Here is a 25398-nt window from a genome sequence, read left to right on the forward strand (position 1 = left end):
GAAGAATCTCTGTGCGTAAGGGTCAAGGCCAGAAAACCATACTGGGTGCCTGTGATCTTCGGGCCCTTAGACGGCACTGCATCACATACAGGCATGCTTCTGTATTGGAAATCACAAAATGGGCTCAGGAATATTTCCAGAGAACATTATCTGTGAACACAATTCACCGTGTCATCCGCCGTTGCCAGCTAAAACTCTATAGTTTAAAGAAGAAGCCGTATCTAAACATGATCCAGAAGCGCAGACGTCTTCTCTGGGCCAAGGCTCATTTAAAATGGACTGTGGCAAAGTGGAAAACTGTTCTGTGGTCAGATGAATCAAAATTTGAAGTTCTTTATGGAAATCAGGGACGCCGTGTCATTTGGATTAAAGAGGAGAAGGACGACCCAAGTTGTTATCAGCGCTCAGTTCAGAAGCCTGCATCTCTGATGGTATGGGGTTGCATTAGTGCGTGTGGCATGGGCAGCTTGCACATCTGGAAAGACACCATCAATGCTGAAAGGTATATCCAGGTTCTAGAGCAACATATGCTCCCATCCAGACGACGTCTCTTTCAGGGAAGACCTTGCATTTTCCAACATGACAATGCCAAACCACATACTGCATCAATTACAGCATCATGGCTGCGTAGAAGAAGGGTCCGGGTACTGAACTGGCCAGCCTGCAGTCCAGATCTTTCACCCATAGAAAACATTTGGCGCATCATAAAACGGAAGATACGACAAAAAAGACCTAAGACAGTTGAGCAACTAGAATCCTACATTAGACAAGAATGGGTTAACATTCCTATCCCTAAACTTGAGCAACTTGTCTCCTCAGTCCCCAGACGTTTACAGACTGTTGTAAAGAGAAAAGGGGATGTCTCACAGTGGTAAACATGGCCTTGCCCCAACTTTTTTGAGATGTGTTGTTGTCATGAAATTTAAAATCACCTAATTTTTCTCTTTAAATGATAGATTTTCTCAGTTTAAACATTTGATATGTCATCTATGTTCTATTCTGAATAAAATATGGAATTTTTAAACGTCCACATCATTGCATTCCATTTTTATTTACAATTTGTAATTTGTCCCAACTTTTTTGGAATAGGGGTTGTACTTCCATTATCTTTGAAAATGCTAAGTTTGCAAAGTAAGCAGATGTTTTATGGTTCTCGTACTGTGACCTTTTTTTTTTTTAAATACACTTCAGCAAATATGACATGTTAATTTAGTTGTTTACAAGCCCCCTGTATTTGTCCCCTCTAGGTGGCATAGCTGAGAAGCTGGCTGAGAAATTGATCAGTGTACTGTTTGAAGTTTGGTTCCTGGCCTGTACACGCTGCTTCCCAACGCCACCATACTGGAAAACGGCCAGAGAGATGTTGGCGAATTGGAGACACCACCCCCCAGTGGTGGAGCAGTGGAGCAAAGTCATCGCTGCTCTCACCTCCAGGTGCGCTTATATGTGACTTGATGTGAATTAGTGCTGGAGAGGAAAAGATTCACTCATTGGTATCGCATATATGTGGCAGTCTGAGAAAACCTGCCTCTGTCAGTGAATTCAGAACACACACACACACACACACACACACACAATTAGAATATTGTGAAAAAGTTCATTTTCTCATAATTTAATTCAAAAAGGTAAACTTTCATATATTCCATATTGATTGCACATAAAGTGAAATATTTCAAGCCTGTTTTTTTTTTTTTTTTTTTTTTTTTTAATTGTGATGATTATGGCTTCTAGCTCATGAAAATCAGAAATCCAGGATCTCAAATTATTAGAATATTTCCTCAGATTAATTCAAGGATCTACAATCCAGAAATGTCCAAGTTCTGAAAAGTATGTTCATTTATACACTCAATACTTGGTTGGGGCTTCTTTACCATGAATTACTGTATCAGTGCGGCATGGCATGGAGTCGATCAGCCTGTGGCACTGCTGAGGTGTTACTGAAGCCTGGGTTGCTTTGATAACGGCCTTCAGCTCATCTGTATTTTTGGCTCGGGCGTTTCTTATCTTCCCCTTGACAATCAGATCAGATGAGTTGTCTGGCCAATCAAGCACAATAATATCATGGTCAGTAAACCATTTGGTAGTAGTTCTGGCACTGTGGGCAGGTGCTCAGTTCTGCTGGAAAAGGAAATCTGCATCTCCATAAAGCTTGTCAGCAGACGGAAGCATGAAGTGCTCTAAAATCTCCTGGTAGATGGCTGCGTTGACTTTGGACTTGATAAAATACAGTGGACCAACGCCAGTAGACACCCCAAATTATCACAGGCTGCAGAAACTTCACACTGGATTTCAAACACCTTGGATTCTGTGTCTTTCCACTCTTCCTCCAGACTCCAGGACCTTGATTTTCCAAATGAAATGCAAAATTTACTTTCATCTGAAAAGAGGACTTCGGTCCACTGAGCAACAGTCCAGTTCTTTCTCTCCTTAGCCCAGGTAAGACGCTTCTGACGACGTCTCTGGTTCAGGAGTGGCTTGATATTAGGAATGTGACAGTTGTAGCCCCTTTCCTGAAGACATTTGTGCATGGTGACTCTTGTCCACTCTTTGTGAAGCTCTCCCAAGTTTTTGAATCGACTTTTCTTGACAATCCTCTCAAGGCTGCAGTCATCCCTGTTGCTTGTGCACCTTTTCCAGCCAACCTTTTCAGCAAAGACCTACTGTGGCTTACCCTCCTTGTGGAGGGTGTTGATCATTTTCTGGACACCTGTCAATTCAGTAGTCTTCCCCGTGATTGTGGTTGCGTGTACTGAGTTAGACAGAGAGATGCACTGTGTTTATATACTGTTCAAACTAAAAATGAAATATTCTAATATTTTGAGGTGTTTTTTTTTTGCGCTGTAGGCCGTAATTGTCCAAATTAAAATGGAAAAATGCTTGAAACATTTTAGTTTGCATGTAATGAGTCTAGAATGTATTAAATTTTCACTTTATTAAATAACTGATTGAAAATATTGAACTTTGTCATGATATTCTGATAGTTTGAGATGCAACGAAGTTTGTACTTTAAATAAATAAATAGGGTGCCGAAGGCTTTTGTACAGTTCTCGACTTAGATACCTCTAGTTTTAGAAAACGGTTTTTCCCAAACCATGTGAAAAATATTTTTATGTACCTTTTTTTTGTTTTTACTTTCACATTATTTGTATGTAACATTATAAATGTTAAGCTGCACAACTCAAGCGACTTGACTCAGGATTTGCTCCGAAATGAACTAAATAAATTCTAGTGTGAATTCGCCGCCTTCTATATAACTACCAGTAGTACTGATGCTAAAAACCATAATGGGATTTAATAAAATGCTGTTTAATTGCTTCTAGTATGGCAATATCCAAATCAACTGACTCTGACCACCCTGGATCGAAATCATCAGTTATACTCGTTGTAAACATCCCATAAATATAATTCAAATGTCGATGTGTTTGTGGGGCGTTGGCTTGCTGTCGTAGCTCACGATAGTTAAAATAGGTTATAATGATTTTCATTTCAGATGAAAACCGGTTAAGCTGAGATGTCAGTCAGTCGGGTTCAATGTCTGAACTGATAATCACGTCATCAGTTTTAATTTTGGCTAATCAGACACAAGGTACGTCACCACTCTTGCTAGAGCGGTTCGGGGTTAGGTGCCTTGCTCAAGGGCATTTAAAGTGCATATCACGGGTAAATTCAGGAGCGAGATCAATGTAATTCTCCTATTTTATATTAAACTTTTGGTCAAATATCTGTAACATTCTGCATGCTCTGCAATTTTTTTTACCTTGCGCAATACCAGAAAAATTCAGTTGAAATCAAGCCATTTGAGGCGAATTGGTCTGCCTCTGAAAAAACTCGGCATTTGGATTTCCCAGCAAACACTAGGGGTGTTCACATGGCACATATTTGCATCGATGCTGCACCGATGTATTTTGTTGCGATATATCTTACACCGGTGTAAATTTTGTGGAGCGTTCACACGTCACAAACCTGCTTACTAGAGAGAAGTGTTTTAGCACCGATGCAGCCCCACTTGCGTTCACACGGCAGTTTTTGCGACCGTGCTATCCGATAGTAATGATGCAGAAATGAAATATGCGCATGCGTGAAAATGTACTTCCTTTTCCCGGTTGTCATGGCATCACCAAGTGCCAGGAAAACAACGTGGATGAAGACACCAGTGTTGCCAGATACTGCTGACGTTTTCCAGCCCAAAATATGTTCAAATCCGCCAAAATGCACTTAAAACCGCCCAATCTGGCAACACTGGAAGACACGCAGTTCTGTTGTTGATATTCGCCATTTTGGAAGTGCAAAATACCAGGATGCAAATTATGCAATGCCCGTACGGTATGTAATCAACTCTCCTCACGCGTAGCGAGTCTACCCCTGTAGCGTTCAGACATCCCATTTTATATCGGTGCTGCCCCGCAAACTAGCATTTACTCCGGAGTAAATTTCTTAAACCACCTCCTGCTCGGGTTAGATTTGCACCGGTTTAAGCAGCTTTCAGGGGCTACACCGGTATAACTTTGTATCATGTGAACGCTCTACCGGAGCAGCCCCGGTGCTACACCGGAGTAAAAGTTGCCGTGTGAACACCCCTACTGATTTTCGTGACGTCGCGTGCGGGACGCCTCCCTCTGAATCCTACGTCAGCGCTGGTTTGTTTATGAGAAAACGACCTGGTGGTTTTCTGCAAATTTCTTCAACGTTATCGCGTAATTATTAAAATGGTGAACAGATGTATCGTAGGAGGGTGTAGCAACACCAGTCTTGATGGTATTAGTACTCATCGTTTCCCAGAAGACCGGACAATGAGAGAGAAATGGGAGCGCTTGGTCTACACAGGCTGTGCACTGAAACCGTGCAAAGCTCGCGCAGCCTGCTGGCGCTTCCGCAGGTGACGTCACGAATCTGGCTCCAGACTCCCTTGGGATTTTTCCAGACGCATTTTATTTTTTTTTATTTCTGCTGTAGACAGATGGCCTTGCGCAAAATTACCCTTCTGGATGAGTGTGTAAAGGGGCATACTTTTCATATAAAAAAAAAATTGGTCCAGAATATGCACTTTAAGCCAATCCTGCTAGTCCAGGAAATCGAACCAGCAACCTTTTGGTCCCAAAGCTGTTTCTCTAACCATTAGGCCATGGCTAAGTGAATAAAGGTATGAAAGTAGACAGTTTTATGGTAATATCTGTACTTTCTGTATTTTATTTACTACATATCACACTTTTAAATTAATTTAGACAGTCAGTGTGGTGTTGTCTTTCTGTGGATTTTCAAAGCAATCTTGAAATGCTCAGTCTTTAAATGCAGTTTTATCTCTTTTTGTTTGTGGAGGCACACTGACTTTGTGGTTTAGATTTGTGTAAAGGAAGAACAGTTCAGGAAATAGCCGTCGGTTTCTTCTACATAATGCAGATCCTTTTATCGGTTTCTTTTTCAGACTGCTGAGGTTCACATATGGACCGTCCTTCCCTCCGTTTAAAGTGCCAGATGAGGATGCCAATCTCATACCTATGGAAATGAACAACGACTGTGTAGCACAGACTTGGTATCGTTTTCTACACATGCTTAGGTATTTAGCCCCACGTTATATCCCCAGTCTTTAATATAACATGTCTGCCTACAGGTTTCCAAGGAACAACCATAAGCTTGTTCTCCCCCTCGAGGCTGTTGTCGAAGTAGCATAATGGTATAAGCTAGTGAATGGCCTGGAATGCGAGTCGGTGCTGGGACGGAAATACAGTAATGTACAGTATAGAGATTGCAAAGAGTCAGTTTTCAGGCTGTGTTTCAAAAGCGCAAACCACCTGAATGAGAGTTTTGCCACCTGAGTACCAGTACAGGGAGGTTTTTAAGGGTGGCATGTCGAGCCTCGCTCTGCTTGAAGGGATGTATCATACAACCCCAATTCCAGAAAGAATCGGGATGCTGTGAACTATAAATAAAAACAGAACGTGATGATTTGCAAATCATGGAAACCTGATATTTAATTGAAAATAGGACAAAGACAACATATCAAATGTTGAAATGGAGAATTTTTTTTTTTTTAAATATATGCTCATTTTGGGGTGGTGTAGTGGTTAGCGCTGTCGCCTCACAGCAAGAAGGTCCGGGTTCGAGCCCCGTGGCCGGCGAGGGCCTTTCTGTGTGGAGTTTGCATGTTCTCCCCGTGTCCGCGTGGGTTTCCTCCGGGTGCTCCGGTTTCCCCCACAGTCCAAAGACATGCAGGTTAGGTTAACTGGTGACTCTAAATTGACCGTAGGTGTGAATGGTTGTGTGTCTCTGTGTCGCCCCCGAGATGACCTGACGACTTGACTTGTCCAGGGTGTACCCCGCCTTTCGCCCGTAGTCAGCTGGGATAGGCTCCAGCTTGCCTGCGACCCTGTACAGGATAAGCGGCTAGAGATAATGGATGGATAGGCTCATTTTGAATCTGATGTCAGCAACACGTTTCAAAAAAAATTTGGGACCAGGCAACAAAAGACTGGAAAAGTTGCGTAATGCTTAAAAAAAAAAAGACTAATTTGGTTAATTGGCAACAGGTCAGTAAGATGACTGGGTATAAAAAGAGCATCCCGGAGAGATGGAGTCTCTCAGAAGTAAAGATGGGGAGGGGTTCACCGCTCTGTGAAAGACTGCGTGGGTAAACGGTGCAACAATTTCAGAATAACGTTCATCTGTGTAAAATTGCAGAGAGTTTGGGGATCACGTTTTTCCATCACAAATATTCTGTGATTTGTAGAAAGTGTAGGTCAGATGCAAACACTTTCGACGTAATTTTTCCAGCAGTCTGAGAGATCTCAATGTAGGTGCAGTTTCCTCCGGGACATGCTACAGAAGTGATGTAGAACAGCCGTGCCCATCTCAAACCCTGGACATTTACAAATTAGCTCAAATAAACAAGACTCAAAAGCTGTGACTGACTGTAGGAGATGTGTAAGATTATGCTTTAGGTCCACAATATGATCAATCCCCAAGAGCACCGATGGGAAGCCACGGTTTCGAAGGCGTAAAGTTCAAGCTGCTCACCAGGCTCGCAGCAGAATTCAGAATGATTATACACCCCCCCCCCCCCCCCCCCCCACTCGTTTGCAATTTTTCTTTTTTTGCAATGGAAGAAAAGAATATATTTTTATGTTTGACAAGTACGACACTCGTGCCTATTTCTGTAATAACAAATTTTGTCTTTCTTTCCCATCAGTAATCCGGTGGATCTCAGTAACCCTGTGATTGTGAGCTCCACTCCCAAGTTCCAGGAGCAGCTGCTGGGTGTGAGCAGTGTGCCCCAGGAGGTGATCCAGCACCCCTGTCTCAAACAGCTGCCGCAGATCTTCTTTCGGGCCATGAGGGGCATCAGCTGCCTGGTGGATGCTTTCCTCGGTGAGACCAGTTGAAATTATATTCGTTCGTTTGAACCCGATAGTGAAACATGAACGTTCTTGTCCTTTTTGACGTCTATTATATCACGTAGTGATGCATCAATACCACTACTGGTGTCGGGTTTCAGTCCGTTATCACGCTCGTATTCTCGGACTTGTTCAGCACGTGAAGATCAGCGTGCGATAGCAGGTGATGCTGTGTGATGTAAGCGTCGGTGACCAAATGACAATGTATGGCTGCATTGGAAGTCTGTAAACTGCTCTGGATGAGTAACATGATGAAACATCTTCGGGGTTTAAAGTGCATATCACGGGTAAATTCAGGAGCGAGATCAGTGTAATTCTCCTATTTTATATTAAACTTTGGTCAAATATCTGTAACATTCTGCATTCTCTGCAATTTTTTTTACCTTGCGCAATACCAGAAAAATTCAGTTGAAATCAAGCCATTTGAGGCGAATTGGTCCGCCTCTGAAAAAACTCGGCATTTGGATTTCCCGTGAAACATTGATTTTCGTGACGTCGCGTGCGGGACGCCTCTCTCTGAATCCTACATCAGCGCTGGTTTGTTTATGAAAAAACGACCTGGTGGTTTTCTGCAAATTTCTTCAACGTTCTCGCGTAATTATTAAAATGGTTAACAGATGTATCGTAGGAGGGTGTAGCAACACCAATCTTGATGGGATTAGTACTCATCGTTTCCCAAAAGAGCGGACAATGAGAGAGAAATGGGAGCGCTTGGTCTACACAGGCTGTGCACTGAAACCGTGCAAAGCTCGCGCAGCCTGCTGGCGCTTCCGCAGGTGACGTCACGAATCTGGCTCCAGACTCCTTTGGGATTTTTCCAGACGCGTTTTGTTATTTTATTTTTTTCTGCTGTAGACAGATGGGCTTGTGCAAAATTACCCTTCTGGATGAGTGTGTAAAGGGACATACTTTCATATTTAAAAAAAAAAAACACGAAATTGTTCCAGGATATGCCCTTTAAACTGTATGTTTTATAGAGATTAGTGCAGTAATACTACAAGGAGGCGACACCATGGTGTAGCGGTCAGCACTCTGGCCTCACAGCAAGAAGCTTCTGGGTTTTAACCTCACGACCGACAGGGGCCTTTCTGTGTGGAGTTTGCGTGTTCTGCCTGGGTTTCCTCCGGGTGCTCCGGATTCCCCCACAGTCCATTAGGTAAAGTGCACAGGCCAGCGCATACCTGGATAGATTGGAGAGGGTGGCATCAGGAAGAGCATCCGGTACCAAATCAAATATGCGGATCATGATGATCCTCTGTGGCGACCCCTAACAGGAGCAGCCAAAAGAAGTGCAGTACTACAAAGATACACTACCGTCCAAAAGTTTGGGGTCACCCAGACAATTTTGTGTTGTCCATGAAAAGTCACACTTTTATTCACCGCCATAAGTTGTAAAATGAATAGAAAATATAGTCAAGACCTTTTTCTGGCCATTTTGAGCATTTAATCGACCCCACAAATGTGATGCCCCAGAAACTCAATCTGCTCAAAGGAAGGTCAGTTTTATTAGCCTGGCTAACGCGACTTCAAAGCTCTCCAAGCTATTGGTCTGGCCAAGCTATTAAGCCCAACCGTTTCCCAGAGCCCGTGGTTGACCCGCCTCCCTGAAATGCCTCAGTTTGCTACTGGTCGAAGCCAGAAAAGGCTGTGATGAAGCTTAAACCAATCACATCACTCTTTCCTCTGACGTATGCGACGCGACAGGGCTAACTGGTAGATTAAACTCTTACCGAAGCTGGTCGGGAGCAAGGCGAAAGCGTCCTTCCTTTCAATAAATACCTCCAGGGCTGCTCTTTGCTCCGTTTTCAATGAGAACTTCCCGTTGAATGCTTTCAATACAGCATCTATGCGTAATAGATGCGGAAGCGTGAATGAAGCGCTTCCGGCATAGATTCTGTAAACAATTTATGGCTTCCGGTCGCAGTTCTACTACATCAGTGCCTTGAACACGCCTCTACCCAGGGCCGTTGGAGATGCTCAAAGTTGATTGGTTCCCGATTTTTCGGGAGCTTGGAAATGCTGTAGATAGCCTGCCTGGCCAGACTAAGCTCGGAACAGGCCCTCGTGTTGCGTCACGCATAGGATGGGCGGGCCCAGGCTACAGTTTTATAGCTTCTCTAAAGAGCTCAACTGTTTTCAGCTGTGCTAACATGATTGTACAAGGGTTTTCTAATCATCCATTAGCCTTCTGAGGCAATGAGCAAACACATTGTACCATTAGAACACTGGAGTGAGAGTTGCTGGAAATGGGCCTCTATACACCTATGGAGATATTGCACCAAAAACCAGACATTTGCAGCTAGAATAGTCATTTAGCACATTAGCAATGTATAGAGTGGATTTCTGATTAGTTGAAAGTGATCTTCGTTGAAAAGAACAGTGCTTTTCTTTCAAAAATAAGGACATTTCAAAGTGACCCCAAACTTTTGAACGGTAGTGTATTTGTGCATGGAACAGTGATGTGAATATGTAGAGAACTGAGACGCATGCATTTCCAGGATCTCCGCTTTCGAATCCCGGTGCCATTCATGTCAAGTTCAGAATAAATTAAACATCAGCTAGCAGTACACAGCCATAATCTGTGCTACAGGAATTAAGAGCTACTCAAAATGCAGACGCACAAAGCTACGTAAGTGAAATGAACAGCGTTTACCCGGTATATTGTTTGTGATGATCAGCTGCTGTCAGTCGTTGTGTTGGAATCCCTCGGGTGTCGATGAAAACGATGAAACGTACTTGCCGACATCTGTGCAGAAGTGCGTTTATACCAAAGCACAGCAAAACTGTAGTATTAATCACAGGTAAATAATGCTAGCTAGCTAATGCGCTTGATTTAAAATAACTATAAAGAAGTAAGTGCACTTTTCTTAACCATAGTGTAAATTGAGGAAACCTTAAACAGAGCTCAATGAAATATTTTGTGACGCTCCTGCTTGAATACTAGTTATTAATACTTACTAATAAATGGGTTTCACACCAGTAGGTAGGTAATAGGGCGGCACGGTGGTGTAGTGGTTAGCGCTGTCGCCTCACAGCAAGAAGGTCCGGGTTCGAGCCCCGTGGCCGGCGAGGGCCTTTCTGTGCGGAGTTTGCATGTTCTCCCCATGTCCGCGTGGGTTTCCTCCGGGTGCTCCGGTTTCCCCCACAGTCCAAAGACATGCAGGTTAGGTTAACTGGTGACTCTAAATTGAGCGTAGGTGTGAATGTGAGTGTGAATGGTTGTCTGTGTCTATGTGTCAGCCCTGTGATGACCTGGCGACTTGTCCAGGGTGTACCCCGCCTTTCGCCCGTAGTCAGCTGGGATAGGCTCCAGCTTGCCTGCGACCCTGTAGAACAGGATAAAGAGGCTAGAGATAATGAGATGAGATGAGGTAGGTAATAAGTAGGTTTATTATATGGCATGAGTGAGTTCCAGTAAAACCGTGCGCTCTGATTGGTTCCTTGGCGGGCAGTATTTTCCCGTAATGCCCGTGGGCGATTATGGATTTTCTTTCCAGGGCGCCGGCTTTCAATGTTGCAAAAAGCAAAATGGCGAAGATTAATTGGAAATCAAAACGGCTGAAAGACAAACGAGAGTCACGGAGTTATTCAGAAACCACGAACAGGAATTCAGTTTTGAAGCCGCTAGCCATTTATTCTGCATGCGTGACTCGACTACGTTACAGATATGGCGTGATGGAAAGCAGCGTCACGCCTCATTATAATGACCGTCTGTTTTAATCTTAGAAATAAAAAAAAAAGCCATGTAATAAACTCCTTATTAACCTCGCTTGCTCGGTCTTTACGGGAAAATATCAGACCTCGGTCTTTTTGTATGAACCAAGCTGTGTCAAGACCTCATTCTGATACTTTTCCGTAAAGACCTCGCGTTCCATTAATAAATCGTTGTTCACATCAGTATCGGTATCTGAGCGTCCCCCCCCAAAAAACCCCCACTGTCTCATACTTGTACTTCGTCTAAAAAGATGGTATTGATGCATCTGTAATATTAAATGTTGCATATGGAGTACGAGTCAAAAGTTTGGACACCCCTACTCATTCAGAGGTTTTTCTGTATTTTGACTATTTTCTACACTGAAGACATCACAAGTATGAAATAATAGCTACTGTTTGCCTTGACTCTTTTAGCGTTATCTTAACCAGCTTCATGAGGTAGTCACTTGGAGTGCTTTTCAGTTAACAGGTGCCTCGTCAAAAGTTAATTAGTGCAATTTCTTGCCGCCTTAAACAGAATTTAATGTCCCTAAACCCCACTTTTTTTTTTCCTTGTACAAAGCAACAGTCATGTTGATTGACCATGCGTTTATGAACCATCGCTGATCCAAAAGGCCATAAATTAACTGAAAACCAGTAAGTTCAGCCGATTTTCACGGAATCTGCCGAGACTGATCTGGAAGATCCCGAAGGAGTGCGTGATGTCACACGTGTAACAATCCCGGTATCAGTTTCGTTCCCGTGCGCAACATTGGTTAGACTAGTCTCGATGTGGAATCCCGTTTTGGAGAGAATTCTAATGGTGATTGGGATTCTTATATGTCGGATGAAGAGGCAGAAGATTATCGAGGATATTCTGGAGTAAATGGTGATCTTTTTGAGCCCCAAGACGAGAAACTGCCAGTTCACTCAGTTCTCGCCAGTCCCGCTCACCGCCGATAGCGCACCACCAGCCAGAGAGAATTGGAGACGCAGATTGGTTTGTGGATTTTTATTCTAAGCTGGCCACTGCAATAAATGCAGAAATATAATCTTTAAAGCCTACACTTATCCAGTGTAATCATTGAAAGAAAATGTGAAGTGGGCGATAACGGGGGGAGGAATCGAAGAACTGTCCAAATGTCAGATCAAATGTCATTTATTAAATAAACGGGTTTCTTTTTTGCTCCAGTAATTCCCATGTGGTCGTTCTGGTTGTGACGAACACTCGATGAGTCAGATTTATTAATAGCAGGTGACACGAAATCTGCCCACTTCGTTTGCACAAACTTCACCCGCTGTCGCTTTAGTGTCATTTCTTGGAACTTGTTGTACAGTTGTGGTCAGAAGTTGACATACAGTGACATGAATGTCATCTTGGATATGAATGTCATAGCAATATTCGGGCTTTCAGTAATGTCTTTTGAACTGTTCTTTTTCTGTTGGAGAAGGATTGTACAGCATACAGCTTTAATTAAAAAAAAAACACTAGAAATTGGTGCACAAGTTTTAATTTTCTTTGGGTTTTCTGAAATCAACACAGGGTCACAATTTATTCATACAGGGTCAAAAATGTACATACAGCACACCTAATATTTGGGTAAAATGTCTCTTCGCAAGATTCACCTTGACCAAACATTTTTGTTTACCATGGACAAGCTTCTGGCAGAATTCTGGTTGGATATTTCATGACTCTTCATGGTAGAATTGGTAGAGTTCAGTTAAATTTGTTTTTGTTTTTTTTTCTTGGCATGGACTCGACTTCTACATAAGCACAGTCTATAGTATATATTTTCAATAGGGTTGAAGTCAGGACTTGTTTTAAGCTTAATGTTAGCCTGCTTTATCCTCCACAACCAGCTCTGATGCGTGTTTGGGTTCATCGTCCTGTTGTAACTCCCAATCATGTTCAAGTTTCTGATGGTTTATGCTGAAGAATTCTGAGGTAGTCCTCCTCCTTCATTATTCCATCCACTTTGTGCAATGAACCAGTTCCACTGGCAGCAAAACAGCCCCAGAGCATGATGCTGCTACCACAACCACCAGCTGGTACAGTGCCCCTCTGTACATGGTGGTCATTGTGGACAAACAACTCAATCTTTGTCTCATCTGACCGTGCAGCTATCCTCCAGAAGGCTTTTTCTTTGTCCATGTGGTCAGCTTTAAACTTTAGTTAAGCTTGAAGGTGTGAATTTTGGAGCAGGGGGTTATTTCTTGGCTAGCAGCCTCTTAGTCCATGGTGATATAAAACTCACTGAACTGTAGACAGTGATCCATCAGCTTCCAGTTCATGGCAGGGCTGTGCCATGGTGGTTCCCAGGTTGTTCCTGACCATCTGAACCAATTTTTCCTTTCAGCTGAGGGTGACAGTTTGGGTTTTCTTGAAGCAAAGTGGCTTGGCAAAATGACTACACCTCACAATAACTTGCATACAATTGTTTGAACTGATCTTGGAATTTGCAGTTGTTTAGAAATTGGCTCCAAGAGACATTCCTGAGTTGTGTACATCTGCGATCCTCTTTCTCAGATCTGCACTGAGCTCCTTGGACTCTCCCACTTTACTGAAGGCACAGAGAAGCTACCAGCTGTAGTCAATCATGATCACTAACAAGAAGTTAAGAGACCTTGGTCTTGACAAAATAAGAGACATTTTGGAAATTTCAGCACCTCTGAATTAATAATCTAAGTGAGCGTATGTAAATTTATTTTGACCCTGTATGTATAATTTTAACCCGGTGTTGATTTCAGAAAACCCAAAGAAAATTAAAACTTGTGCACCAAATTCTAGTGTGGCGTGTTTTATAATTAAAGATGTATGCTGTAGAGTCCTTCTGCCACAGAAAAAGAACAGTTCGAAGAAATTACTGAAAGCCCAAATATTGCCATGACATTGACGGCACTGTATGTAAACTCCTGACCACAACTGTAAATGAATTTGAACATCCAAAGACAACGCAGCGCTTTCCCATCGTTGTTTTTGGAAGATTCCAACAATGTCCAATTTCAGTGAGCAAACAAACACGGAGTCGGATGAACCGAAATGACCCGGGTAACTGGGGTTCCACGTGTGACGTCATGCGAGACTAGCCCTGGGCAAGGCTGCCTTTTTCCGGGATCCGGACGCCGCGATTTATCGAGTTACGATAAAATAACAAATATTATTATTTTCCCCCCTACTTTATTAATTAATTTTGGTTGTTGTTAATGATTTATTCATTTTAAGGCATTACGTTCACTTTAATGCGTTAGAGATCAAACAGTAAATGGTAAATAATACAAATACAGTAAATAATTCTGTTTGACAACTGTAGTAATCCATATTATGTCAAGAACTGCTCGACTAAGTAAAGAGAAACGACATCCATCCTTACTTTTAAGACATGAAGTGACTTTTAATGAATAAAAAGAAAGAAAAACCATTGAATTAGAAGGTGTGTCCAAACTTTTGACTGGCACTCTGTTTTATAAAATATTACCTGCTGAATGGATCGCTCCAAAAAACCCTGTTTGCCTATTTCAGAAAATCTGCCTTAAGAATTTGATCTTTGTTGTATACATCGTTTAATATTTTCATAATTATGATTTGTTCCAAAGTGCAATTCTGTTTCCTCTTCTAGGTGTGGCAGTTTTTAAGAAAAACAACAGTCATGAAACTCTGCCCTCTTATGGTATTGAGTGAAAGCGCACCTCCTGTTCCCACTCCCTTCATATAAATCTGGGCAATAGGGGTTTACTAATCACAGTTAGATACAAAAAAAAATTTTTTTCATGCACATATTATTCAAATTAGTTCTCCGTCACTTAATTCAGTCTGTGTGGTGAGGACTGGCTGGTTTGACTAACTGCAGAACAAGTAACAATGCTGATTACCAACACTGACCCCAGGACTCCTGTGTTCAATGGACGTAAACAGGCGTGTGCTTCGTGTCTGTCACTATTGCATGCTACACTTTACACGCACAATCAGACGGGATTATGTTTCGGTCAGCCGCCAATAGCGAGCTTCTAAATCCTTTTAGGTTGACTCTGCTTTCTGTGCAGGACTGTATGATTTTATTTCTCCGGCTAATTGCCAGTGTGTGCTCTGTAGGTGTAATTACTAATTGCTTAATGCTTTGTATTTGCCTCTTCATGGCCTTGTGTGAGGGCTACAGTGTGCATCACCATGCATCAGTGGAATTCATGTTTTTCTTCTTCTCAGGAGCAACACTGTGTAGGAGATATATTCGAGACAGACTTCCCTCTCTAGGTATTCTAAACCCGACCAACCTAATCAACTAGCGATTAACCAAATAAGGGATTCGATGCACATCACCGCTGATTGAGTTGATTTGATTGATGTGTGGTGTTTTTTGTTTTTTTGTTTTTTTGTTTTTTTTTGGGGGGGGTCAGTTGGTTGGTGCAGTAGTGTGTCGATGGGCTTCGAGGTTATGAGGCACCGGCGAATGCATCCTTGAAGTCTTGGAGACTGCAATGTTTCCGGGATTAGAAACATTGGATTCCAAGCATTGGGTTGAATATTTAACAGAACTGAAATAGAAATGCAGAAACGGTGCAATTTGTTTCTAATTTCTGATAGTGTGATATTTGTACTAATGCTTTGCATTTCTTGTGTGTGTGTCTCCTGTGTCATATATATGAGTACCCTACCTTGTCATGAGCAGTATGGTATTCAGATAATCCTGAGAATATAAAGTACTTTATATAAGGGTTGTTTTACAATCAGGGTACAAAGTTTGTGTCACAGGGGTCCAAAATTCAAATTGATTCAAACTGGTTCTTGTACCAGTCAGTACGTTTACATGCACGTCCAAATCGAGCTGCTGTCGGTAATCGAGCAAAGGGTCCCAGCAGGGGTGCCAGAGAAATCCAATCCTACATGCACAAGTGAAATCGGGCTATTGTGCAAGGTGCATTGTGCACCCGAGCCACACGTGGCGCTACACGCCCCATCGTGTTGGTACACTTCCGGTTGTTGTCATGAAGAAGAGCTATAGTGTTGCCAGATACTGCTGACGTATTCCAGCCCAAAACATGTTCAAATCCTCCAAAATGCACTTAAAACCCCCAATCTGGCAACACTGGCAGTTCCGTGTTCAAGCTGTTAGGCTTGCTCTAACAGACTGTATGGCTACAAACTGTCCGGCGCAGACCACTGTTTTGTAAGACAACTTATTTTGCACAATAATATTTTTCTAAAGTCCATTTTTTGCTTACAAAAAAATATATATATTTTTTTGCTTACAATTTAACTTATGTCTTAATAGACACACAAAGTTCAATTGTTTTGCTTTTATTGACATTCTTCAGATGTTGGACATCTATACACACACACACACACACACACACACACACACACACACACACACACACACACACACAAATACAGTGACTTGTTTATGTACACAATTCACAGCTATGCAACAGCTGTACAGATGTATTTGGTGATACAGTAAGTGAGCTAAATTTTAACAGTGCAAACAATGCCACAAAAAGAAAAGATTCATGCCATTGTCATGATTTGTTGTCATGCCGACCGAGGCTGTTGTGTTTCCCTTGTGGTCTCGTCACTCGTCACTTCCGGAAGGGGCAGTGCTGAAGTAAGTAGCTCGAATAAGTAGCTCAATAGGGTTTACATGCACTAAGTAGCTCGGCAGAAATCGCATAATCTAGGTCGTGTACCTCGATTCCGAGAAATCAAGTTCGGTTCAATTTCAGCCGAATTAAGGTGTATACATGGCATTTTGAACTTCGATTTCAGTCGAGCAACGGCAGAAATTCGATTCTCTCTATGTGCATGTAAACGCACTGAGTTTTTAAGTGAAGGACAAGTTAAAGAACAGATTTCAGGTAATTTTTTGATGTGTATGGTAGTTTTGTGTAATCTGCTATAAGATAAAGAAGATTAAGTGTAGCTGTAAGCAGGGCTGGGAGAAACAAATGAAGTGATTCTCGGAGAGGACCTTTTTTTTTTTGACAGTTCAGAATCCACTAATTCCATAGTGCTTTTAAATATAAGGCTGTAAGCTTTGTGTTAGTTGTCTCTAATATTTATGTCCCAATATCTTGACCACATTTTAGGATGAAAATAATCATTTTAGATATGTTATTTTATATTGAAAAATTAGCTGTCTCAGAGAGGACTTTTTTTTTTTTTTTAAACACAATTCCATACTAATTTGATCAAAATAGTCTGAAAACTTACTGGCATTCAACATTAAAACTTAACTATGTTTCCAATGATATGGAACCAGATATGTGTTTTATGGTATAAAGAATGATGTAAGTGCATCCCTTTTGGAGCTACCTGTGGTCAAAAAAGCACTTTTTCCAAATGACACGAGTAATTTTGCTAAATATGACATATTGCCATACATTCACCAAAAATAACGTTATCACCAAATGTTTTTTTTGCATGGTAAAGAGCTATCACAGGGCTACAATAAACAACCGAGTTTATTTAGTCAAGCCTTTTGATATTGAAGATAATAAGTGTTAAATGTGATTTTTAGCTTGCGTACCCTGATTGTAAAACAACCCTTAAAGATGTGCCTTTTCTTTTTTCAAAACTCAAAGGGGTGTGTGTCCTGTCATCTTTTTTTAAAACTGAAGTATGTCCTGTCTTTTTTTTTCAAAACTCGTGTCCTTGCCCCTCTCTCTCTCTCTCTCTCTCTCTCTCTCTCTCTCTCTCTCTCTGTCTATCCATCTGTCTATCTGTCCTATCTTTCTGTCTATCGATCGATCGTAACCTACCTTGTCATGAGCAGTATGAGATTCAGATAATCCTGACAATATAAAGTACTTTACATAAAGATGTGCCTTTTTCTTTTTTCAAAACTCAAGTATGTCCTGTCTTTTTTCAAAACTCAAGTGTGTCCTTGCCTCTGTCTGTCTGTCTCCCTTTCTCTCTATCTATCGATCTACTGATCGATCGATCGTACCCTACCTTGTCATGAGCAGTATGGTATTCAGATAATCCTGACAATATAAAGTACTTTTATATAAAGATGTGCCTTTTCTTTTTTCAAAACTCAAAGGGGTGTGTGTATCCTGTCATCTTTTTTCAAAACTGAAGTATGTCCTGTCTTTTTTTTTTTTTTTTTTTAAAACTCGTGTCCTTGCCCCCCCCCTATATAATATAAAGTACTTTACATAAAGATGTGCCTTTTTCTTTTTTCAAAACTCAAGGTGGTGTGTGTGTCCGGTCATCTTTTTTTCAAAACTCAAGTATATCCTATCTCTTTTTCTTTTTTTTTCAAAACTCAAGTATGTCCTATCTCTTTTTCTTTTTTTTCAAAACTCGTGTGTCCTTGCCCCCTCTCTCTCTATTTATCTCTATCTGTCCCATCTTTCTGTCTGTCTATCGATCGATCGTACCCTACCTTGTCATGAGCAGTATGAGATTCAGATAATCCTGACAATATAAAGTACTTTACATAAAGATGTGCCTTTTCCTTTTTTCAAAACTCAAAGGTGTGTTTGTGTCCTGTCATCTTTTTTTCAAAACTCAAGTATGTCCTTGCGTCTGTATCTATCTATCTATCTATCGATCTATCGATCGATCGATCGATCTACTGATCGATCTACTGATCGATTGATCGTACCGTACCTTGTCATGAGCAGTATGGTATTCAGATAATCCTGAGAATATAAAGTACTTTATATAAAGATATGCCTTTTCTTTTTTCAAAACTTAAAGGGATGTGTGTATCCTGTCATCTTTTTTTCAAAACTGGTGGGTCCTGTCTTTTTTTTTTTTTTCTTTCAAAACTCAAATGTGTGTCCTTGCCCTGTCTGTCTGTCTGTCTGTCTGTCTGTCTGTCTGTCTGTCTAACCTACCTTGTCATGAGCAGTATGGTATTCAGATAATCCTGACAATATAAAGTACTTTATATAAAGATGTGCTTTTTTTTTTTTCTCCCAAAACTCAAAGGTGTGTGTGTGTGTGTGTGTGTGTGTGTGTGTGTGTGTGTGTGTGTGTGTGTGTGTGTGTGTATGTGCGTCTGCATACGTGTTTGTTTTGATGATATATCAGCATTTTTAATCCTGTTTGTCCCCAGGTGTCGCTGTGTTTCGAGACAGGCTACCATCTTATGGTATTTATTTATTTAAAAAAATATATATACGCTCCTGACAAATCACAAGGGGATTGGAGTCTGATTGGCTGGTTGAAAGAGTGCATGCAAAAATAAAAATAAAGCAAACGCATTGGCAGCTGTTTTAAATGAGGTGCTGTTCCTGAAACCTAGCTATATGATGGATGTTTCAGAGGGCATAGAAAATCAAAACCAATTTTCTGGCTCAGAAATAATGCTGTCCTCTCTAATGGTTTGTGCACCACGCTGCATTTCTTTGCAACACGGATCATTTTTGTTTATAGTTTTGCAACGTGTTCAGAAGAATTTATTGGCCGAGTGAATATTTAATCACTGTCAAATCTGCTCTACTCACCCAATCAGCACTTGCCTTTCAGCATCATGGATGTTTATCGTATAGATATTTTTGTTGTATGATGTAGCACCTGTCTCTGATTACTGTGTGGCTGTGCTAAAATATTAATTATTTTAGCTCAGCAGCTGGAAAGCAAGTGAACAAATACAGAACCACCGGGTGTTTTTGATCTAACCTTTATTGGCTGTCAGAATTTTTCACAGGAGGGCACACAATAGCTGAAATGATGTAACGTGTAAAAGTGTTGTGGCTCCGCTGAATGTGTGTAAGGCCTGGCTTGATGTAGCCACGGTAGTGACCCTGATTTGGTGTGATGAAAGCATGAAGCTTTCAAATGTCGAGACGTTTGTCCTCGTTTTTCTTTACCTTTTATCTTGTTTCACTTTGTGTTTTGTGTGTATATGTTTTGTTTTGTTTTACCGACAGGTATATCTAGACCCCGCTCAGACAGCGCTCCACCCACCCCTGTTAATCGGCTAAGCATGCCGCCACCCCCAACCACCACCAACACCACACCCCCTCACAGCCGCAGACACAGGCCAACGGCTGTTAATAAAACCACCAGCAAAGCCTCTACGGTACGTTCCACTCAAGAACCATTGCATAAAGTATAACTCCGCTATCTACATTTTTTTTTTTTTTTTTGAAACGTTGACTGAAAGCTTATTTAAGCAGCATCGACAGGCTGTTGTACACAGCCTTGATTTCGTCTGCAGGTACTCAGTCGCAGCCCATTTTGAGCATGAGATTGCTTTAATGCAACAGGTATACAGTGTTCTCCGCAGGATTAAAATAAAGCCCTAACTTTTGGGTGGCTGCAGACTGCATTTACTGCACAAATGCCCTTTATGCTCATTCTGACTTAATACTTCAAACGCCAAAAGCACCTTAGAATAAACATGTTTTGAGCAATAATACTGCTCCTAGTACATGTAATGATTTGTATTAATAATGTAATTATTGTACCATACACTATTAGATAAAATTAAAATAAAATCTTACAGTATTGTTTGAAAATCAAGAGCAAGATGTTGTTCATTTTCATGGATGCAAACGATGCGCCTTTTGGCGGATGCCGCCTTTTTCACGGCTGTCTGGGGGACTTGTGTGAATCGTGCAGATCCGATGAGGTTTTTTTTTTGGGGGGGGGGGGCGTTGGAGTGTCTGATTCATAATTTCTCATCTCATTATCTGTAGCCGCTTTATCCTGTTCTACAGGGTCGCAGGCAAGCTGGAGCCTATCCCAGCTGACTACGGGTGAAAGGCGGGGTACACCCTGGACAAGTCGCCAGGTCATCACAGGGCTGACACATAGACACAGACAACCATTCACACTCACATTCACACCTACGCTCAATTTAGAGTCACCAGTTAGCCTAACCTGCATGTCTTTGGACTGTGGGGGAAACCGGAGCACCTGGAGGAAACCCACGCAGACACAGGGAGAACATGCAAACCCCGCACAGAAAGGCCCTCGCCGGCCACGGGGCTCAAACCCAGGACCTTCTTGTTGTGAGGCGACAGTGCTAACCACTACACCACCGTGCCGCCCTGATTATAATTTCATCAAAGTAAATTCTGTATTAAAATTACTAAATAAGCAAATGCCGTTACAGTCCATGAAACATAGGAAGTATAAGTATGAGAAGAAAACAGTAAATCAGAAAGCTGCGCATGTAAAGCCAATTGACTGCGTGCCATTATCTGCTGCTGGCTGCACTTCACTGCACGCGCAAGGATTTCCATCAGTCCAACGTAAGTTATGTAATTGGCTTTACGTGCGCAGCTTTCTGATTTACTGTTTTCTTCTCATACTTATACTTCCTATGTTTCATGGACTGTAACGGCATTTGCTTATTTAGTAATTTTAATACAGAATTTACTTTGATGAAACTATAATCAGACACTCCAACGCCGCCCCCCTCCCAAAAAAAAACCTCATCAGATCTGCACGATTCACACAAGTCCCTCAGACAGCCGTGAAAAAGGCGGCATCCGCCAAAAGGTGCGCCGTTTGCATCCATGAATTTTCCAAATAACACTCCAGATATTGTTTTAATGATAATAAGCATTACTGTATAAATGATTAGACTGCAAATAGCTCTGTAACTCGATGTCCTTAGGGTTGTTGAGGCATGGAGGGGTGGGAATACCATCTAGCCCACAGTTCAGGTTGGAGTCCTTTGAGGGTAAATGCTTTGGCTTTTGCAACATTCTGTTCCCAAAAGCTGGTGTCAGAAAGTCTTTACACAAAGGTTTTCTTGCTTTTGGAGTTTTTTTTTTTTTTTAAATATAAATATAACCTGTTCTTCCGTGTCGGGACTCTTCGGGGGGAAAAAGAAGGCATATTTCAACATGTAGCTAACGTTAAGCCACAAATCTGCACCGTAACTCCAGTTGTTTCGAGGAATTTTGTACGGATCAGAACCACTAATAAACTCTAATTTCCGTGTAGATCTATCCTTTGCTTCTTTCTGACTAAGACTACGTTCAGACTGCACCCTGAAACGACCCATATCCGATTTTTTTTGCCCATATGCGACCTGTATCCGATTTGTTATTGACAATCTGAACGACACAGATCCGATTTTTTTCACATGCGACCCAGGCCGCTTGGATATGTGGTCCTAAATCCGATGCATATCCGATATTTTCACATGCGACTGCAGTCTGACCGGACAGGTCGCATTCATGCGACCTACACGTCATCAACAAGAGACAAACGTCACTATTCTGCGTTGGCTAATCCCGCCTCTTTGGTGGAAAACAACATTTGTACAGTTTTCAGAATTTAAATAGACTTTTATAGAATTGATCAAGCTAATGGTGGATTTGGTAGGGACCTGGATGTTGATCTGTTAGCCTGATTAAATAAAACAGTTTCTATAACTGATTTATAACTTAAACCAGTGGTTCTCAACCGGGGGGGCGCGCCCCCCTGGTGGGGCGCGGAGGTACTCCAGGGGGGTCGCGAGTAGGCTTCATGTATGGAGGAAAAAAAAAATCTGGGGCTAACAGGCTATAGTAGCTAAGCAGATGCAACACATTTACCCATGTCAAAATGCAGGACCTTGGACTATTACATACAAATCAATACTATTATAAAATCTATCATCAATCTATCATAAAATCTTGTGTGTGTGGCCGCATCAGTCGGGGGAACTGTGATATGTTCCCAAGCCTTGCAGACTTTATCAGTAATGCAGGCACTTCCCACGATTTCTCATCTGTCTTTCAAGCAGCGTCAGAGCACCTGTCGGTAATGAGAAAACAGTTTGCGGCATACTTCACAGAGGATTATCGCTCTTTTGCGTGGGTTCGAGATCCATTTGTGTGTACTGCTGACGAACTTCCAGTTGACATGCAGGAACAGCTTATTGAGCTGAAGAGTGACAGTAGACTTAAGGCAGTCTTCACCTCATGCCCTCTTTCGACATTCTGGGCAGCATTGATGCAGGAGTACCCGCAACTGTGTGACGTAGCCTTGAAACTGCTCATCCCATTCGCATCGACCTACTTGTGTGAGGCAGGATTTTCAAAAATGACTGCGCTCAAAACGAAATATCGCAATCGTGCGCAAATTGAGGATGACTTGAGACTGTGCTTGTCAAACATTTCGCCAAGAATCGAGGATCTTTGTAAGGCAAAGCAGGCTCAGGTCTCGCATTAACGCAAATGCAGATCACAAAGGCACAGTAAAAAGTAAAACCTAAATTCACGCCTGGTCCCAATTCCCAATGATATCAATAGCCAGCTAATGATAAGCCTAATAAAATACCTAATAAAAACACTAATAATAATAATAATAATAATAATGATGATGCCTATTAATAATAGCATAATAATAATAATAATAATAATAATAATAATATCAACAACCAACAACAGCAATAATAATAATAATAATAATAATAGGCCTAATAATAATAATAATGCCTGAAAGAACATAAGTCTTGTACTACTGCCAACAGCTTAGTAATGATAATAGGCAATAATAATAATAATAATAATAATAATAATAATAATGCCCGAAAGCAGATTAGAAATGTGGTGCTACTGCCAATTATAACAATAGCCTAATAATGATAATAGGCCTATGTATTTCTATGGAATGGATAATGCTAATACTGCTGCTACTGCTACTACTACTACTAATAATAATAATAATAAAAATAATGATGATAATAATAATAATAATAATAATAATCTAGCCCAGGGCTATCTATCTATCTATCTATCTATCTATCTATCTATCTATCTATCTATCTATCTATCTATCTATCTGTCAATATAAGGTGCTGTAGGTCGGGTGGCGTCACTGCGGGTGAGTGTGTTGGGGGGGGATGGGGGCGGGGCGAGAAGAGGGGCCCCCAACTGCAATGAACCAGCTTTGGTGGGGCCCAGGTTGCAAAAGGTTGAGAACCCCTGACTTAAACCATCCTGTATTACAAGATTATAAGATTGTTCTGGAAATTTCCAGTAATTTGACACCTTCAGTCTCATTAGTCTGCTGCCCACATTAATTAGATTATTGTGTGAGTTCCACCGCCGCCACAAAAACCACATCGCCAGGTCTCGCCTCATCTCCATAGCAAACTGCACTGGTGTTTCTGCACCTTGAGCCAGCGCTGAGAGAAGTTGCAGAATTCAGCTGGCTATAAACAATCTAAATAAATATTTATCAAAATGTAGAAAAAGTTTATTAATATGACGAAATAAATATGTGCAGATTATTAAGCCTGAATTAAGAGTTTGGTAATACAGCGGCCGTATCCCAAATGACTGCCTACTGAAGCTCGAGTGCACTATATAGAGTTTAAAAATCCATTACTTCCTAGTAACATGTAGTGCACTTATATAGACATTAGAGAGACATTTAGGAGTCAACCCTCGTTACCAGGCTACACGTTTTCATTTCAGTTCAGAAACAAAAACACACACGAGACCTCACACTTTATCTGGTTAGTGTTAATTAAACAAACAAACAAAAAAAAGAAATCATTAAACTTGAAGAGTGTGCTTTTTTTTTGTTTACGTATTACGTAGATGTGCTTATTACGTGTCAATTTGCGCATGTGGGACACTTTTTTGGGTTGTTTTCCGTTCATATTGGAGATCGCATACAAGTCTCATATAATTGGTAATGTGAACGGCCTAACAAAAAAATCGGATTTCACAACAAATCGGATATGGGTCGTTTCAGGTTGCAGTCTGAACGTAGTGTAAGATTATCCAAGTAATCCGATAGTACAGCTTTTTTTTTTTTTTTAGCTGTGGTTTTCTTCGGACAGCAGCAACGGACATCGGGCATCTTCGCTTGGCTTCCATACGTGAATAGTATGTAAACAAAGTTCGCTTGTCCCCCAGGACTAGGGTAGCCACGGTTGCCAAGATAAATGTGCACGTCAGTGCAAGGGTGCTTGCCCGCTCACTGAAGCGTCATGGTACCAGTGCGACAGCAAAGTGATTGAGGGCGTTTGTTGTGACTGGGGATTTCCTAAGGGTATTTTCGGCAGCAAACCAGCCCAAAACACTGATTTTCCTTAAATATGCACCAAGCATCACAAGGTAGAAATCCTGATGTAATTTTTTTTTTTTCCAGTGAGTATTGGAGGAAAAAATACACTGCAAAAAATTGAAAACTGAATTTGAGAAGAAAATGACTTAATACCGGTGAAATTATCTTGCTGCATTGGCAGATATTTTTACTTTATAAGACATCTTAGAATAAGTTGGTTGCAATCTAGAACTAGGTTTAATAATCTCAGAATTGGTGCCTTGTATTCTTCTAATAGAAAATGTTAGATAGTTTCAACTATTTTCAAGATATTTTCACTTGCTAAGATATCATTTTTTGCAGTGTAGC

General features: G+C 41.3%; 1 protein-coding gene across 9 annotated transcripts in view; it reads left to right on the forward strand.

Annotated features, from left to right (window-relative positions):
* The window catches only part of ralgapb (Ral GTPase activating protein non-catalytic subunit beta), a 137748-nt gene that overhangs the window by 47916 nt on the left and 64434 nt on the right, over positions 1-25398 (forward strand). For 4 of the 9 annotated variants that reach the window (XM_060919369.1, XM_060919371.1, XM_060919372.1 and 1 more), the window contains exons 4-10: positions 1248-1434; positions 5423-5554; positions 7184-7362; positions 14699-14749; positions 15283-15330; positions 19142-19177; positions 19959-20110. In XM_060919369.1, coding sequence (XP_060775352.1) covers positions 1248-1434; positions 5423-5554; positions 7184-7362; positions 14699-14749; positions 15283-15330; positions 19142-19177; positions 19959-20110 — 785 coding nt within the window. The remainder of the gene's footprint in view (positions 1-1247; positions 1435-5422; positions 5555-7183; positions 7363-14698; positions 14750-15282; positions 15331-19141; positions 19178-19958; positions 20111-25398) is intronic. The other 5 variants (XM_060919376.1, XM_060919378.1, XM_060919377.1 and 2 more) reach the window with 3 other exon arrangements.

The sequence above is a fragment of the Neoarius graeffei genome, chromosome 4 (assembly GCF_027579695.1).
Source record: "Neoarius graeffei isolate fNeoGra1 chromosome 4, fNeoGra1.pri, whole genome shotgun sequence".
Classification (NCBI taxonomy): domain Eukaryota; kingdom Metazoa; phylum Chordata; class Actinopteri; order Siluriformes; family Ariidae; genus Neoarius; species Neoarius graeffei.